The sequence below is a fragment of the Canis lupus genome, chromosome 20 (genome assembly GCF_003254725.2).
Source record: "Canis lupus dingo isolate Sandy chromosome 20, ASM325472v2, whole genome shotgun sequence".
NCBI lineage: Eukaryota > Metazoa > Chordata > Mammalia > Carnivora > Canidae > Canis > Canis lupus.
Window position 1 is genome coordinate 13,405,931 of NC_064262.1, and position 18,332 is coordinate 13,424,262.

At 39.5% G+C, this 18,332-nt stretch overlaps 1 protein-coding gene and 1 long non-coding RNA gene across 2 annotated transcripts; one reads left to right on the plus strand and one right to left on the minus strand.

Moving 5' to 3' along the window:
* Positions 1 to 1,785: 1,785 nt before the first annotated feature.
* LOC112662672 (histone-lysine N-methyltransferase SETMAR) lies at positions 1,786 to 12,344 on the minus strand. Its single transcript, XM_025451262.3, has 2 exons — positions 12,105 to 12,344; positions 1,786 to 3,294 (listed from the first exon to the last, which is right to left on the minus strand). The coding sequence occupies exons 1-2, from the start codon at positions 12,342 to 12,344 to the stop codon at positions 2,506 to 2,508; spliced, it is 1,029 nt and encodes a 342-aa protein (XP_025307047.1). The 3' UTR covers positions 1,786 to 2,505.
* Position 12,345: 1 nt separating this feature from the next.
* On the plus strand, positions 12,346 to 17,807 carry LOC112662697 (uncharacterized). Its single transcript, XR_007404347.1, has 2 exons — positions 12,346 to 12,486; positions 13,173 to 17,807. It is a non-coding gene; the product is annotated as an uncharacterized LOC112662697 (long non-coding RNA).
* Positions 17,808 to 18,332: the final 525 nt, after the last annotated feature.

Consider the following 18,332-nt stretch of genomic DNA (forward strand, 5'->3'; position numbering starts at 1 on the left):
CACTGATAATTTGTAAACATTAATGAGGAATTTTAAAAAATCATCAAAAAAAAAAAAAGAAATTTGGAAAGCTGTATTCTCCAAGTATGATCTTTATTATTCTTGGGCCAAAATCGTTTCCAAGATACACATTTCCACATTCTTTTTTTAAAGATTTTGTTTATTTATTCATGAGAGACACAGACAGAGAGAGAGAAGCAGAGACATAGGCAGAGGGAGAAGCAGGCTCCTTGCAGGGAGCTTGACGTGGGACACAATCCCGGGTCCCCAGGATCACACCCTGGGCCAAAGGCGGCGCTAAACCGCTGAGCCACCTGGGCTGCCCCCACATTTCCACATTCTTAATGAAGTCAGTGGAAATTGACTTCAAAGCCAATTTTTATGTTTTAATTTCATGAAGATATATGCCACCTTTTAAACTTCGAGTTTGCAGTACTTTTTAGTTGTAAAGTTTATATATATTTTAAGATAATAAAAAAATATATATCTTTTAATGTTTGTTCTCAAAAACAGAAGTGTCACCATTTGTAGAAACAAGGCAAGAAAGTAAATGCAGTTAACTCAGTGTTTAGAAAAGACCTGGAATAGACTATGTGGACTCTTATGTTAGGAATCTGATTTCCAGGGCTATGTGCTGTTTAAGAATAAACTTGTGCATGAGTACAGAAAATTCCCAGGGTCCGTGTTCAGTGAGTTCTGTCTCTGGCAGAGGCACCAAGAGAAAGATGCTGCTTATGTCTCTGAAGATTGTCCTCTGGGAGTATCTCTGATACTCAACAGAGAAAGGGCTAAAGGAAGTAGGAAAGAGTATCTATACAATTAAACAGTGAGCCAAACATTTTCCTTCTATTTCCTTACTGCTTCTGAAGTACCTTGGTTATCAGAAGTGCTTATGGGGAGAAGAAAGTCCATCTTGAAATGAGTGATACAAGCTGCTTTGCCACAAGCAGGACTCCTTCAGAGAAAGCAAAGTTCTAGAGGAAGGTTTGCAGGGAGAAATGATTAGATTGGAGGAAAAATTTGTTCTGTGTTTGACATCACACATTTGTAGTGTAGGACATTTTATGAGCACTCTCTATTCTTTATTTGCACAGAACCATTTCTGAAAATAATATAATTCAAACATGCAAACCCTAATATACTTCTTATTTAATAGCTTATTGAGATAAAATTCCTATGCCATACATTTCACTCATTTAAAGTATATAACAACTGTCTTACTTATGATATCATATAAAAGTGATGTTATGTATAATGTGGATCCCTTTAACTTATAAAGTGTTAGGGCCTCCTGGTGGTAGGGTTTAAATGCAGTAGAGCAGAAATTAATGAACTTATTAAATACTATAGGACCCAAATAGTTATTTTAGCTTTCAAAATATCTGATAAATCTCCATATTGTTTTTCTAATATCCTTGCTTTAAGGAAGGAAGTTAAAGATGTTTGCCTCTCTAGAAGTTTAAATGGAACTATAAAACTTCCATCCCCTCTTGTAGTGTTGATAGGGTTATTTTTTTTGTTATTAATACATGGAGAAGGGAAGTTGTTTATAAAGTTTTGAAGCACAATTTCACAATATTTGGAATATAGCCAGTATAGAGTAAAAATTTTATAATGTGTTTCCTCTAAGACTTTTTTTGGTTAGGTATATGGAAGTTAGTGCCATGGTTATATTTTTCACTACTCATGGTAGTTATTAGGGTTTTAGCAGGTGATAGTCAACCATGCCCTTTTCCTTGATTTATGTCTCTAAGCAAATGAGAAATAAGATGCATGAGTCAGACAGAAATGAAAATATCAGCTTTATTACTGATAAAATTGATGGGAAAGCAAGGCTTCGGTATGTAGCCACAAGGGTTTCCTTGGATCATTAGAATGAGGTTTGGTGCTAGTGCTAGAAAACTGAAACTAACCGTGGCTTAAATGAGGGAGAGACTCTCACCTAAAAGTCCAGAGGAGTGAGAGAGTTTCAGAGTATCTGGCAGAAAAGGCTCCTTTCCTATTTGTTCATTAGCTATGTATGGCCTCCTTTTCTAGGGTCATTCCGGGGTCTAGGGTGGATGTCCCCGCTCCAGCTAAATGCATGCATTCTAGCCAACAGGAAGAAAGAGTGGGATAAGGAAAAACGTCTCCATTTAAAGACACATCTTTTTTTTGCTTCTATCTCACTAGCTAAAACGTAGTCATTTAGCCACATCTAACTAGCAAAAGTACCGAACTAAAAATTAAGAATGCTACTATAGAAGGGAAGAAGGAGTGTTGTTAGACAATTTATAGTCTTTGCCATTTTCCTGAGTTAAACTTCTGCAGCCAGACACAGGCAGAGCCAGACCACCACTGGTCTCCCCTGTAGCGAAGCACAAGTGCTTAGCACAGAGCAGACTTCCCCCCAGGCTAAACTGCTTCTGAGAGAGGATCAAGGAAGGGGCTGAGCTGGACATGCCCAGTTCCTTCTGATTCTTGCCCACTGAGAGAGATCTAACGTGTTTCTCCTGTTTTTTACTCCTAACTGATGTTTGGCTTTTCTAAGGGGCAGTACAGTGAACTGTCGTAAGGCAGGAAAGCCGCACATGATTTGGCACCACAATAACAACATTTTCTTATTTTCCCATGATCTAGCCTTTCTTTGTCTTCACTGTCCATTAGATTAAGAAATCTTCCTGAATAATCATAAGAGAGTTCTTCTTCTGGCAAAATATCTTTGGCTGCAAAAAGTGCCAACTTTGGTACCATTGAGTCAATTCGGACAGGAATCATCAACAGGTTTGGCTCGCAAGAATGGTTAAGAAATCTTCCAATATTTCCTATGCAGGAAGGATCAACAAATGTTTCTATTACCTGCCCATTGTAAACATGTTCTCTAATGGCTATAATGTAATTTGGGTCCTGTATTGTTTGTAACTGAATTCTTCTCTGTACTTCAGAATATCCCAAAACCTCACCAGCATATTCACAGACAAACCGTCCTTTTGGTATAAATTCCAAGGTACGAAGTCCCCAGCCTTTCTTATCCGTCTTGAACACCTGGAGTTGGAACTGCAGACCCTGCTGGACTACTCTGTTCCTGCAGTGATCACTGCACTGGCATAGGACGTTGCATTCAAAAACTGGCTTTGCACACTTTCCTTCTGATCCTATATCTATAAGGCACGAATTATCATCATAGTTCTCCCCATGACGGAGACAGGAGCAAGTACCAGGGAGGCAGGGAGTTTTGAGGCAAATGCATCCGGGAAAGGTTATTTGTGTAGGATCAACGTCTGTTCCAGGTCCAGCTACATGGTCAGGAGTATACTGCAAAAAATAGAAATGCTCTAAGTTAGCATGGCATGTCATGTATTTCATATATATCTTTCTCTTGTTTCTTTTAAAAGATTTTTATTTATTTATTTGACAGAGAGAGAGAGAGGAAGCACAAGCAGGAGGTGCAGCAGGCAGGAGAGGGAGAAGCAGACTCCCCACTGAACAGGGAACCTGACCCACCAGGGCTCAATCTTAGGACCCTGGGATAACGACCCAAGCCGAAGGCAGCTGCCTAACTTACTGAGTCACCCAGACACCCCACATTTCAAGCAGCTTTTGGATGAGACACTTCCCAATTCCAACATATAAAAAAATAGATTAAAACAAAACTGACAACATATACTAAGATATTGTTTGAAACATATCTCTTCAATTTAAAAAATAAGATTAATTTTTGGATTTAAAATTCTGTGGTTTCATTTTAGGTATGGAGTAACTAAAAGAAAAAATATATGTTTTTCTCTTATCAAAAATTGAAGGGTTTAGAACTCATTTTTTTCCCCTCTTAGCTTTGGATATCAGAAAGATCAGTGCTGAATTTAGTTTTTAAAGCAGTTAAGTATTTTATTCTTGGCACTTGATCTTTTTACATTTATCTGACAATATAAATGCATATATGTATTTTATTGTGAGTCACTGCAGATGCTTTTTGGGGAGAAGAAAGTCACGAATGATAAATAAATTAATGAAAAATGCTTTTGGAAGAGTCTTCCACTGATTTTTCTTAGGAATTCCCAATTTAATGATGGTCTAAATTCCTAAATACTCTTTGATGTTTAAAAAAGACACTATTACTTTATAGTTTTATTTGAGTCTTCATAAAATTAAAAATAGGCATTGGCCAAGAAATTGCATCCAAAAATCATATTTGTTATATAGATACTAATAAATGTAGATGTATTATATATATATATACAGAAATGTTTTTACTAAATGATAAAGAGATAATATAGAAAAGTTTCTCATATTACAGAAAAAGAAAGTCTCAAGTCCAAAATCTCTATGTAAGACCTGATCTCTAGTTATTTCCTTACTAGCATAATGAAGCATATTTCCAAACCTTGAAGATGAAAGTATCTCTTATGAGCCCAGCATATTTCTTTATGTATAGAATAATTCTTGCTTATATGGAATGTAACTCATTTATTTATAACTGCTATTAGTGTTCTTGGAACCAATTTCAGTGTGGTGGTGGTAGTGGTGGGAGTTTCCCCACACCTCTAACAAGCAATGCTTCAGACACCAGGTGGGTATCCTACAACTCAACTCCATTCTGCCACTATCCAATAGCATCACATTCCACAGTTCAAGGGGTCAGTCCTAAGACTGCTCCCCACCCCCTCAGACACCAGTTGTAAGCTCAGGTTGTCAACTGTGCTTCTGACTGAAGGGCTACATATCAAAGGTTCCCATGACCTCCTCCTTGGACTTCAGACACCAGTCATAAGTCCAGGTTATTATTTGAACTTGTGGCTGACAAGCTGTAAATCAGAGGTTCTTAAAATCCCCTCCTTGTATTTGATTAATTTGCTAGAATAGCTCACAGAACTCACAGAGAAAAATCCTATGTACTAGATACCAGTTTATTATAAAAGGAACTCAGGAACAGCCAGATGGGAGAGATGCTTAGAGCAAGGTATGGGGAAAGGGAGAAAAACTTTCATGGGTTCTCCAGGCAAGCCACCCTCCCAGCACCTTCAGGTGTTCACCAACCCAGAAGCTCTCCAAATTCTGTTTTCTTAGGTTTTTATGGAGGCTTCATAACATAACCATGATTGATCAAATCACTGGCTATTACTGGCAAATGATTCAACCTCTAGCCCCTCTCCCAGTTGGAGGTCAGGGGTGAGGGTACTGAAAGTTGCAACACTCTAATCATATGGTTGGCTCCACAGCCAACCAGCTGGTTGGCAGCCAGCTGTCATCTTCAGGTGTTTTTCCAAAACTCGCCTCATTAATATAACAACAGATACCTTTTTGAGGCTCTCATTACTTGGTAAATAACAAGGGTTTTAGGAGCTCTGTGCCAGAAATGGAGGCAAAGAGCAAATACATATTTTTTAAAAATCACAATATCACACCTGCTTTGTTCCAACAAGGATTTTTTTAAAAAAAGATTTTATTTATTTATTCAAGAGTGACACAGAGAGAGGCAGAGACATAGGCGGAGGGAGAAGCAGGCTGCCTGCAGGGAACATGATGCAGCACTGGATCCTAGGGCCCCTGGGATCACGACCTGAGCCTAAGGCAGATGTTCAACCATGGAGCCACCCAGGTACCCCTCCAAAAAGGATTTAATGAGACATACAAGGAATTAAGATAAATGAACAATACATAAATATAAGGTGAAGGGAAAAAGAAGAGCTAGTTGAGTGAGCTTTGACATACACAGTATGTAGCAGAAATAAACTGGACGTTTGGTTTTGCCTAAGCACAGCCTCTTCAAAGAGGGAAATACAAATAGATGTATGGCTTGCATTATCCATAAGAAATAATCTCACAGTTCAGAAGAAGCATTGACTTTTTCTGATATAGACTGGAGAGAAATTTCACAATGTGTCTGTCTATACCATTCTTTTCCAGAAAACAGTTTCATGGTCTGTTTTTCATTCTGACTCTCAATAAAGGCTTTTTGGCATGCTGCCACAGCACAATCAGTAGCAGTAGTACTGCAAGGGACCAGCCGCACAGGCCTTAATTCATGGATAGATTTTAGAGTATCTAGAAGGATATCTGGGCCGTGTATGTCAGTCAATCATGCACTAATATTGCGTCTCTGGGCCAAGCTTTGGAGAAAGTATTAAACAACATGTAGTTACACTACCTGTGGAGGCCTCGGTGGAGCTATCCAGTTAGGCTCAAAACCCTGTATTTTAAAAAAACGTTAAGCTGGGGTAAGGATTGACATCCTCTTGTGAAAGATGAGGAGGATGATGAGTGGGAGTACCTGCGGGGGAAGGCCAACACGCTGCTTAAAAAGTGATTTGGGGGTGGGAGAGCGGAAATAGCTTCTCTTGTTTGTGTCATTTCTTACAGCTTTAGCTTAGTGGAGATGTCCTAAAGGGATAAAGAATGGCTTAGAAAAAGATGCCCTATCAGTCAAATTCAATGACTGCTGTCTTATACAGAATCTACTTCCAGCTTTTAAGAGTCAAGGTTGAAATGTAAATGGTTACTGAGACATTTTAAAATGTACTTGTAAAATGAAGATTTTATCATCTCTTTGTTAAACTTTTCATGAAGAATTCTTTTAAACTGATTTCTTCTTAAAGGCGCACATATTTTTGATGTACTGTATAAATCACTATACTGTAAAGTGATTTTTTTTTTTTTTTGGACACAGATAACTCCTTTTGTAATCAAGCCTGACTTACTGTAGTCTTCTAACCAGAAGAACATATTATTCTTTGTTGAACTTATTTGGATATGGATAGGTTTGAAAAAATATTGTTATTTGCTTATTCTTATTAATATATTTTTAAAAGACCCTGGAGAATCTAGTGATACAGTTTTTTTAAAATTCGGGAATTTAAACTTGATGCACAATCTAAGGTCTTTTAGAAACACAGATTATAAAGGGCATCTAATTCCAAATGACACCTTCCAAAGGATAAGAGAGACCTTTGGATAAACTTCCTGTTTAAAGAGAATATTTGTTTTCCCTTGATGGATGTAATCCTTAACCCTGATACCAATACTTAATCACAAATCATTTTTTCTCCATAGATCTTCATTTTCTCCTCCATAAACAGTAAAATACTATTCCAAAAAGATATTTCAAAAAAAACAAAACAAAAACAAACCAAAACAAAACAAAAAAACAAAAAGATATTTCACCTGATTTAGAAAAATGGCTATACTAGAGAATAATCTTTTGAAACCTGTGTTCTACATTAACATACGATTATGTAATTATTCATCTTTTCAGGTATCTAACTATGTATAGGAAAACCGCTTTTAGAAATAATCTGATGTCATTGACCTGATACTCTATTCAAATATTTATGTGCCAGGGCGCCTAGGTGGCTCAGTGGTTGAGCATCCCTTTGGCTCGGGTCCTGATCCCGGGGTCCTGGGATAGAGTCCTGCATGGGGCTCCCGACAGAGAGCCTGCTTCTCTCTCTGCCTATGTCTCTGCCTCTTTCATGAATAAATAAATAAAATCTTAAAAAAATAATATGCCATGCAAATTGTTAACTTTTGAGAATCTGAAAGCTAATGTTAAGTATGTTACAAACTGGGAGTCAGCTGACATGAGCTTAAATGCTCCCAATTTGTAACTCTTTCCATAGTCTGTCCTCTACTTCCTGGAGCAAAGCCCAGGGCCAAATTGGTCCAAAAAAGGTTATTACCCTGAGGGTTTTTTGCTTACCCTAAACCCAGGAGAGATCAAAGCTTGGGGAATGAGACCATAAGAGGACATATTTTTACCTATCCAACATTCCTTTTCTTCTGATAAAAGCACCCTGACTCCTCCCAGGGGAACCGTTCCCACTCCTGTCTCATTGGTTTGGATGAGGATCCAGTTTGGGCTGGTACCGCGACTTGGCTAATCAGGTCATTTCTTGCTCCTTTCAACAGTGTTTGGTTCATGGGTCGGCACAGTACTTAAGACATATCAATGAAAAAAAAATTCTGAGACTTCTGCTCAAACTATCAGGAAGAGACATTCTCATTCCACATGTCCACCTGGCATTCTCCAGTTCTACCTCACACATAAGACCTACTGAGTAGTGTAGCCAACCAGAGGAAAGGGGAACAGGGGTGCGAAAGGTAGAGGTGGTAAAAGAAGTATCTGATGACACCACTAGAGTTCTTAGATCCAGATATTCCTATAGTTAGCACTCTTGGACTTTGCTGTTATGAGGCAATTCCTTCCCTTTTTTGCTTGACTTAGTTTGTGTTGGTCTATTTCTTACAAATGACTTGATTGATATGCCCACAGTGAAGGCTGACAGTGATTCCAGAAAATAGCTGGAAAACTGAGTCAAAGATATTCATGGCTAATGAGAATTCAGGTCTCCAGTTGGGAGATGAGGCTAAGGCAAAGTGTGCAGGAGGCCAGATAGGCCTGTGACAGGCCTGAACACCAGACAACCAATGGAGAACTTCTGAATGTAGAACATGGAATGTCCTAAAGGAAACACATACAGAACCAGGCTCTTATTAGCATTGTGACTTAGGGCAAGTTACCTTCTAAATTTTGGGTTTGCATCTATAAAACAGGAGTAATACCTGTATCTGCCCTTGTTCCCCAGGTATTATTAAATTTAAAAACTAACACTGTCCTCAATGCCAGGCACCTTATACTTTTAAAATAGTAGCTTCCTTAAATGCTTCTAGATACTATTTCTAGATTTTATATTTAAAACATCATATATTTCTGGCACATTATTTAACTGCTCTAAATATTTCCTTTCTATCTCACAGGTGGCTGTGAAGGAAAAAAATGAGACATTCCACGTAAAAAGCTTACTCTAGTGACTGGCCCATTAAGTGTTCAATATGAATTATGTAGGCTTTCTGGTAGGGTGGTGAAAACAAAGATTATGACGTTAAACTTTGCAGGTTCAAACATAGTTAAACCAAAATTTTGTCTAGGAGATAATTTTTTATATTTTTGTTTTCCATTACTTATCCATCTTAAGGAGGGGGAAACTTAGAATTGACCCAGCACAGACTTCTTTCATTCATCCACAAATACTGCCTCCTTTATTGCTTGTTAGATGCATGTGCTGGGATTTAGAAATAGTCAGAAAAATACAAAGAAGACACTGAGAGTGGGATTTTTATCTTTTTTTTTTTTTTTTTTGTATAATAAAAATTTCTTCTTGGTATGTATCAAAATGCAAACACTGATCATGCAAGAGTTGGGAATAAATGCAAAATGACCAGTGACACACAATATAAGAGAAACCAGATCTTAGAAGAACTGGTCAGAGATTTTAAGTTTTTTGACAGAAAACTTATTTTTTATTTTTTTTTATTTTTTTTATTTTTTAAATAAACCATGGTCACTTGAGAAGCCAAAATGGAAACCAGGAGACAGCATGTTGAAAAGGAAAATGAGCTCTGTGGCTATTCTCATACACAGATTTTTTCTCTTTTGTGAACTAGACCTGCGCTTATTAATAGCATGAATTTTGGGATCTAAATTTTAGGTATAGACTGTATGGCTCTCTGGTTGATTACATGTGTAAGTCTTATCTAACAAATACATGTCTCAAGCAAATGGTCATGTGGTTTGGTTGGGACATGGTAATGAGGGTTGGGTTACTTTTCATAGTACTGGATACTGAGCAGCTGGCTTAGGAAATATCTTTTGATAGCTTGATTGCAGCTCTTGATAATTTCTTATTGAAAGTCTGACTTTTCTAAGTCACATTCTATATTGAAGCCCCAGAAACTTAAGTACGACACCACATAATATTTTGGGCTTAAAACCTAGGCCTTGATTCTGAATCTAAAGGAAGTGCTGTGAAAATCTTCATTCCTTTTTTGGTTGTTCTAAAACACCCGCTACATGAATCTTTGTACTTGGCCTCTACCCCATGGGTTTGTTTTTGCTCCAAGCAGCTATTAAGAGCCTGTGAGCCAGATAATTCTTGTCAAGGCCAAGTTGAAATCTTAAGATATATGTTTGAAACTGGTTTCAGAAACCTGAAAAAAGGCTAGATTCAACTCTCCGTTCAAGAAAATCAATTAGTTTATTTTCTACGTGGCTTTCAACACAGATGGCATTATGATAGGCTTGTTTCAGTGTGAACATGTGAATGTTCTTTTTGCCTTTTCACACAGTACTCAAAAGCAAACTAGACACAGAGTTATTTTTACCTTGAGTTTTGCAGGCCTTAATTCTTATGTGTGTACATGCCGGTGAAGGCAGAGCTTGGAGTAAGCAAGCAGTTTTGACCTTTCATAAGACAAGTTTTGTGCTCCATGAATATAGGAAAGCAAACTAGTTAAAGACACTTTTAGGTTTTTCATAAATGTTTCAAGTATGTTTTATCTTCTTGGTAAGACTATATAAACTCCTTGAGGAAGGACCTTAACTTCTTTCTGTAACTCTAACTCTACCCAGGGCTATGCATATAGCCACACAGCTAGAATACTGTGGGACTGAGGCTTGGTCTCCAGATTTTCATTTATGCCTATCAACTGTAGGTATAAGTATCAATCATACGGCTTCCTCTCTCCTTTCTTAACCCCCCCTCCCCCAGCCCCTGGCCATAGCAACCAAGTGCTTTCTATAGGATCCTGTAAGCTCAAAGGCACGGTTGTCACCATTTTATCTTCCAGGTCTAGCTTAATGCCTAGCACATTATATACGCTCAATTACTAGCTGAATAAAGAAAACATTTACAGTGTTTCTGACCAGACATTCAGCAATGTTTGGTCTTGAATAAGCTTTTAGGGATTAGTGTTTAATAGGGTACTAGCCAATTGTATTATTAACCATAAAACTGCCCTAAAGTAGTTTGAGGAAAAATAACCTTTCCTGACATTAATATTCTGCTTTACTCTTTGAAAACTGCTACCGAGTCTACTGTTTTATTTGATCTTCACAACAACCCTAGGAAGAAGGAGGGACATACAGGGCTTGGTATTGACCGTATATGTGACAAAGGTCATGCATTTTTAATTATTTTCATTTTGCAGATGAACAAACTCAGACTGCAAGAAATAGCCCGAGATGGCTCCACCCTGAACCTAGCTCTCCTACCTCCAAGCGCTTCTTCCACTCCAACATAATTGTTTTCTTGGTCATATTTCGAAGGCAAAGAGTAGGCCAAGATCAGAGGGGTGGGAAAGGTAGAGCAGAAAGGGTGTTGATGTGGTAATAGTAGCGAACATTTATTGAGTTGTTTAGTAAACTAGGAAGTGTGTTTTACTTGTAATTCTCAAAGCAATCCAGGAGGTACTATTATTTTCACCATAGGCTGGGGGTGAGGGGTGGGGTGGGGTATGATTCCAAGGCTTAGCTGAGGCGAGTTTACATTTGGCCAAGACCTCACAGCATGAGGGAGACTCAGCAAAGTCTCACTCTAGGGACTAAGTTTATAAGCCTAGTGAATGGAGATGCATTAAGAGGGCCCACGCCTTATCTTCCACACGAGACCACAGAGGAAAATGATTTGCCCCCGACTCCTAGATGAGTTCAGGGGCCAGAGCCAAGAAGAAGAAGAAACAAAACAAAACAAAACAAAACAAACAAACAAAAAAAAGCCGGGTTCTCAGGGCTCTTTCCCAGGGTCCTCACAAAACACCGGGTTCTGCCCTTCAGGAAACTGCCAGTCTGTGGGGAGCAAAGAGGAATACTCTTGCTAAGGTCATTAGGGAGCGTTAAGAGAACAAGACTCAAATCTGTGCTTTGAAGAGAGCCATTCCTGCAGGTAACAGCTCTGCCAACAGAGTAAGAAAAAGAGGAAAAAAAAAAAAAAAAAAGTCGAGGAGCGCCTGGATGGCTCAGGCTGCCTTTGGCCCAGGGTATGGAGGGATCGAGTCCCGCATGGGGCTTCTCCCTCTGCCTGTGTCTCTGTCTCTCTTTGTGTCTCTCGTGAATAAATAAATCAAATCATTAAAAAAAAAAAAAAAGTCGAGAATAGGGAGACAACCTGAGGTATCAGAGGCGCCCACAGAACTACGGCCAGGCCGGGGAGCAACGCGCTCGAGCCCCCAGCTCCGCCCCCCACGTGGACCGGCGCCAGTCCCACCCCGCTGGCTGCGCGCGCAGCACGCGCGGCGGGTAAGGCTCGCCCCCTAGAGAAGGGCGCCGGCGCCGGCCGCGCCCCGCCCCCTACCTGGAAGGGCTCTGGCTCCGTCCCCGGGGGCCACGCGCTCACAGGCACGTTCTCCAAGCCGCGCGCGACATCCAGGCGCTCGCTCGGGGCCTCAGGCTCCTCCTCAGACGCTGCCATCCCGCATGGCATGGCCACCGCTCCACAGCTTTCGCGGGCATTTCGCGCCATCTCGACGCGCCTGCCACCCTGGGGCACGCGGAGGATGCTGGGAGCCGCGGTCCCGCAGCCCCGTCGCCTCATGGGAGTCGTAGTTTTTCTCTCACCTTTCCCGAGTGGCCTGTGAGGGTGTCTCCTCCTCCCTCGACCCTCAGCCTCCCTTGCCTTTTGGTCTGGCTCGCTCTCTTGGGCCAGATGCACAACAAATAACACAAAGCTTTGGAAGGTACGGACGTAGCTTTTGAAATACAAAATGAAGTGCGTTGATTTTTCTTGTGAGCCTCCCAGGGAGGGCTTGGGAGGGGGGAGGTCGCTTTGTCAGGTGTCTGAGGCCCGCGGAGACTGCTGGGGTGAGGGTGGGGGAGCAGGGTTCTGAAGTGCTGGGACTTGCGTGGAAGTTGGGTGGCGCGCGCTAGGGTTTGAGCTCAGGCGGCAGAGTGGCGGTGCAGGGCGCCCTGAGGCAGGTGTGGGGGCGCCCACTCCCGGTGTTCTCGGTTTCCCAGAAAAAAAAAACCCAAAAAACGGCGCCAACAAGGGATTCTGATAACCTCGAAATTGGTGAATCCGGGGAACATTTTCAAAGCTCTCTGACCCGATGGTCCTGCCGCCTCTGCCTGAGACGCCGCGTCCTTGAGCTTCGGCGGCGCCTGCCCGGCCCGCGCTGCCCCCTGGCGACCGTCCTGCGCCCTCCTGACTGCGGGGTCGCTGGGCGGCCCTCAGCTTTCTGCCCCAGGCCCTGTCCTCGCCTCACCTGGGCTTCCTCAGCAATCACCTCTCCCGCCGCGGCTTCCAGTACTGTTCCTACGTATCCAGGCTTCTGCTTCCTGCTCAGACGTTCGGGACATCCAGGAACCTGGCTCAGGTCGTGGAGATGCAACCGGTGACTGGACGTTTCTGCTTTCTGTCTTACAGACGCCGCGAGCTCGCAATGACCCGAGTTGACTAATTCTTCTGCAAGTCTTCCTTTTCTCCTTTAAAACAAACTGGGGGAGTAATTTGTCCATGATCGCCAGTTACTAGAGGAACAAACCAAAGCACTTCCCTATATTTCTTCCTCGCCCGAGACCTCCATAGCTATGAGTTTCCTGGCCAAACATTGATTCTACTTTGGTGGTGTTTCACGTTTTCATTTCTTTTTACTTAGTCTGAGGCTCTGGTTTCTTTCTTGGATTCTTTTTTTTTTTTCTTTCTTTTTTTTAAAAATTTATTTATTCATGAGAGACACACAGAGAGAGGCAGAGACACAGGCAGAGGGAGAAGCAGGCTCCATGCAGGGACTCGATCCCAGGTCTCCAGGGTCACGCCCTGAGCCAAAGGCAGACGCCCAACTGCTGAGCCACGCAGGCGTCCCTCTTTCTTGGATTCTTGAAGTTATTTTTTTCAAGTCTGACATTCTCCCAAATCACCTTTGTGCTGCTTCTGTAGTCTTTGAGGGTGCACATCCCATTGTTACATTTTGTTTAAAATCCCGTGTTTACATTGCGCAGTGTTATGTTTTCCAATTTGGGGAATGTGGCCATGAAGAAGACATGATGCCTCAGGAGAGCTCCTTTCCAGCGAACAAATAATTACATACACCTAGAAATTAGTAAGAACTATAAGAATGTTAGGAATAAAGAATTATAGGAGCAATAAGAACCACTCTCCTGTACTTGAGATTGTCATGCTGTTTTCTTTTTCTTTCTTGCTTGCTCTTTCTTGGTAGTTTTGTCTGCCTTTCGGAATGGTATTTTGAAGCATACATTTTATTTTTTTTCCTGAAGTTGTCAGTGAATGTGCTTCCCGAATAAGATACTCAGTTCATGTCAGCCCTTCAGTTTAATTTGTTTTTAATCTTGCTAGCAAAGGATCCAAAAGTATTTTATATAGTGTGAGATTAAAATAATGAGAGGATGTTTGCAGGCTGATATACCCAGTCTTGAGAGTGCCAAGCAGTCAGTCTTTCATCTTTTCCAGGTCTAAAAACTTATCTTATTTTCTCTAGACACCTGCTTTTCACTGCTAGGGACCTGGATCTTCAAAATTTGTTTTGAAAAATATTATAGCTAGATGGTGAAAAAAAATGTATTTCTGGACATTAATGAGTTGCCCACACATTGACTGCCATGAATAAGCCTTGGGCCTGAATATTACATTGATTATTCAAATTTCTTATGGCTTTTTTTTATTGGTAGAAGAATTAATCTAATCAGTAATAAAAATGTGCAATATGGTAAAACTCTAATATTCTGTAGGTTAAATGATCTTTGGCTAAAGTATGGCTATATGACCTTCCCATTTTTTTAAACAAAAATAGACTAATTGAGATGGTTCTCTCTCTCTCTCTCTCTCTCTCTCTCTCTGTTTTCCCCAGAGCTTTTATGAGGTTCTGCATGATTTTGTACTGAGAAGCCATTCCTTTATCACAGTGTTACTAGCATTATCTGAGCTTAATCTGGGATATACTTTATAGCTAGTGATCAAAGGCCTAAAGTAAGCAGAAGTTCTATATTTGTTGGTGCTTATGACAGCATGAATAGAATAGTTTGGAAATCTTGGCACAAGTTATAACTATCACTACTAGATTTTGAGTAGCACTGGATCTCATATCAAATAAGATTATGTGAATGAAATCATTTTGATGAGAACGAAGCATAGTAGTTGATACTTCTGGGGTTTCTGCCCAACTCATAGACTCCTCGCCTTCTGAGAAGATCCCTCCCAACCCTGCAAATAGCCCATCTCATGGGGTGGGCTTGCCGATAGTCATATTTATATTACACAACTCCTAAGCCTTGACTCATGCTTTTTTTTTTTTTTTAAGATTTTATTTGTTTATTCATGAGAGACACAGAGACAGCAGCAGAGACATAGGCAGAGGGAAAAGCAGGCTCCATGCAGGGAGCCCAATATGGGACTCAATCCCGGGTCTCCAGGATCACACCCTGGGCTGAAGGCAGACTGCTGAGTCACCCAGGCATCCCTGCTTTTCACTTCTTGGTGCATACTTGATTGAAGAAGGCCACTTAGATTTTCTTTATGAACGGTTGAGACCAAAACCCAGCTAACTCTATGTATAATTTGGGAACAAGAGGTAGCTTTATTTGGTATATTGATGGAGAGGCAGAGATAAGTCAGTCTTCCAAGACAAAAAAACAAGGCAGATAAGTGAGAAGGAGAGAGGACTTTTCAGTTCTTGACTCCTGGTCATTTCTGGTTCTGATTCCTTTTTAATTCACATAACATATTTGTATTCCTATAACAAATTCTTTTAGGTTTAGGTTAAGTCAGTGTCTGTTACTGTAGTCAAAGAATTTAGCCAGTGAAAATGGTGTATTATTATTACCATTATTATTCCTAGAAGGTGTGGGCTGGATGATCATCTACTCTGTTCTGTACAGCTGCTAGTTGGTATCTGAATTTTTGTTTATTTTATAAGTTGGTAAGTTGTGTCTTTTATTTTTAACACTTTGCCTTTCTGATGTGTTTTACACTAAAGAATGCCTCCCTAAGATAATATGAATAGAAATTTGCAGCAAACAATAGTAAAAAACCATAACATTTATATCTGGTAGGAGGGATAATAATAAGTGTCCAGTATTGTAAAAAGCAGAATAGAAAGAGATTTGTTCAGAAAATGTGTCTTTTTAGTAGCTGAAATTTTATGTCAAAAGTGGATGGCATGTGGACCATTTTGCAGTAAGAAAAAATATGACTATATTAAAATAACTTGAGAGTGGTAGTTTACAAAATTATGATCCTGTGATATCTGTGCCTTTTAAAAGACAGTAGCTTATGTTTTTGTGTTTATACTGCTAGTAAATATATGGCTTCAGCAGAATGAAAGTCTTGCATCATGTGCTATATTATCATTGCATTGTAGTATAATGAAATCCATAATTTACCTTGTTGATATGATAACAAAAAGCATCAAGATATAATCACAATCAGAATATTATTATTGTAAGTACTTTAGTTGTAAATACCCAGGATTGATGATTATAGAATAATAGCTCATAATAGTATACAATCAAGTGGGGATTGTTTGATAATATATAAAGAGGTGAAACAAGAGAATTATATATTTATTTAACCTGAAAGGTCACCAACAGGGAATTAATTTCAGTTGTCAAAGACATATGATCAAATTCATTACCAGCTGTATTCAAATACTTTTACCAAGGCTGTGAGAACAGACTTGCTGTGTTTGCATCTTATTTGCAATAACCTTTCAAGAAGTTGGGTTCACACATTTTCCTTTTGACTTGGGAAGGTAGCTTTACGTATTACCTAGGATACCACCCATAAGCAGGACGTCATGATTTTTAAAAAGTTCTAGATCTCCTTTCGGCTCATTTATAATAAGGTCCATTGGCCAGCTTCTTCTATATGCAGTTTTGAAAACAAAGATGTGGATCTTTTGAAGTAGTGCTGCAAATGTCTTGTTGCTAAGAAATCTATCTAGAATGTTTAGGCCCACGTTTACAAAGGTCTACAAGATAATTTCTACCAGTTACTCTCAAGTAACATCTGACACCAGGATTTTTCTTAGGAATTATGTTAAATTTCAGCTTATAATTCTACATTGCTGCAACTTTCTAAACCTCTTTCAGCATTTTCGCTCTGGTAGTTTCCCAGCTCTAGTTCTGGTTATTTGGAAGGAGAAGGGAAATGAAACCAAAGAAAGAAAAAGACAAATACAAGTAATTTTATTCAAATGCCCAAATTAACTTGATTAAAGTTACTCTGGAAAAATGTTGATAATTTATACTTATGTTTAGATATTCCAACTAGGAAAAAATTATTGTGAAATGAATTTTACAGAGGAAAAAGCTGTTTTCTTTTTCATTATCTTAGTAAATGTTAACGTGTTAAAATCAACGTCATTGCTGTGAGTAGTAGATTTTTAGGTATAAATTGAGGAATACTGTGGGTATTATTTTTCTCCAAAAAGACCTTCCTCAGTGTCTGCAAGGCCTGAAATCCTCATCATTAGTACTCCTATCTGTGGTAAGCACTGCCCTGCTGTGCTCTTGTAGAACTCCAGTATTCTTGGGAGTGAAAAAAAGTGACAAACACATATATAGTTTTAGCATATTGTTTTCCTTCCTGATATGGAGATATCTTGGGCATCCTGAGAACTTAGAAGAATTAGTGAGGAGAAGGAGAAAATGCCAGACAGATTAAATGAACATTTATTGAGCACTTACTACATTCTCTAACAATGTCGAAAAATTTCTGTGGTGATGAACATGTTCTGTAACTATGCTGTTCAGTATTGGAGACGCCATCCACATGTGACTACTGATTACTTGGAATAAGGCTAGTGTGATGGAAGTACTGAATTTTAAATTATTTATTTAGTTTTAATGATTTAAATTTGATTTAAATAGCCACATATAGTTAATGTCTACTGTATTGGACATCACATTTCTAGATTCTATACTACACATTATACATTTCTTTTTTAATCTTCACAATAACTCCATGATGTAGGCAATATTCACTCTCTTGAACAAAATCCGGGAACTGAAGTTCAAATAAATGAAGTGATTTTTTTTTGGTGTATCCTGTGTGTATGAGTGATACAGTAGGATTTGGGCCTGAGTCTGAAACTGCCTCTCTGAAAACAAAGTGTCTTATTATTTGTGTTGCCAAATCTTAGCCATCCTCAGAGACTGCCTTTCTTCCAGCTGCTGTGAAGGAAGTAAAAGATTATAAATCATGAAATTAAGAAATATGTACAGTATTTCATCTTATTAGAAAGTAAAGCTGACCCTTATACAACATGGGTCTGAATTGCACGGATCCACTTATATGTGGATCTTGTACAGTACAATGTACAGTAAAATGTAGTCTCATTTTTTCAATAGCATTTTCTTTTCTGTAGTTTGTTATAAGAATACAGGATAAAATACATATAACATACAAAATATGTTAATTGAATGTTTATGTTATCAGTAAGTCTTCCAGTCAACAGTAGGCTATTAGTAGTCAAGTTTTGGGGGAGTCACAAGTTATACGTGGATCTTCAGTTGTGTGAGGGGTCAGCACCCCTAGCCTCCACGTTAAGTGTCTCTGTAGTGAGGGGAA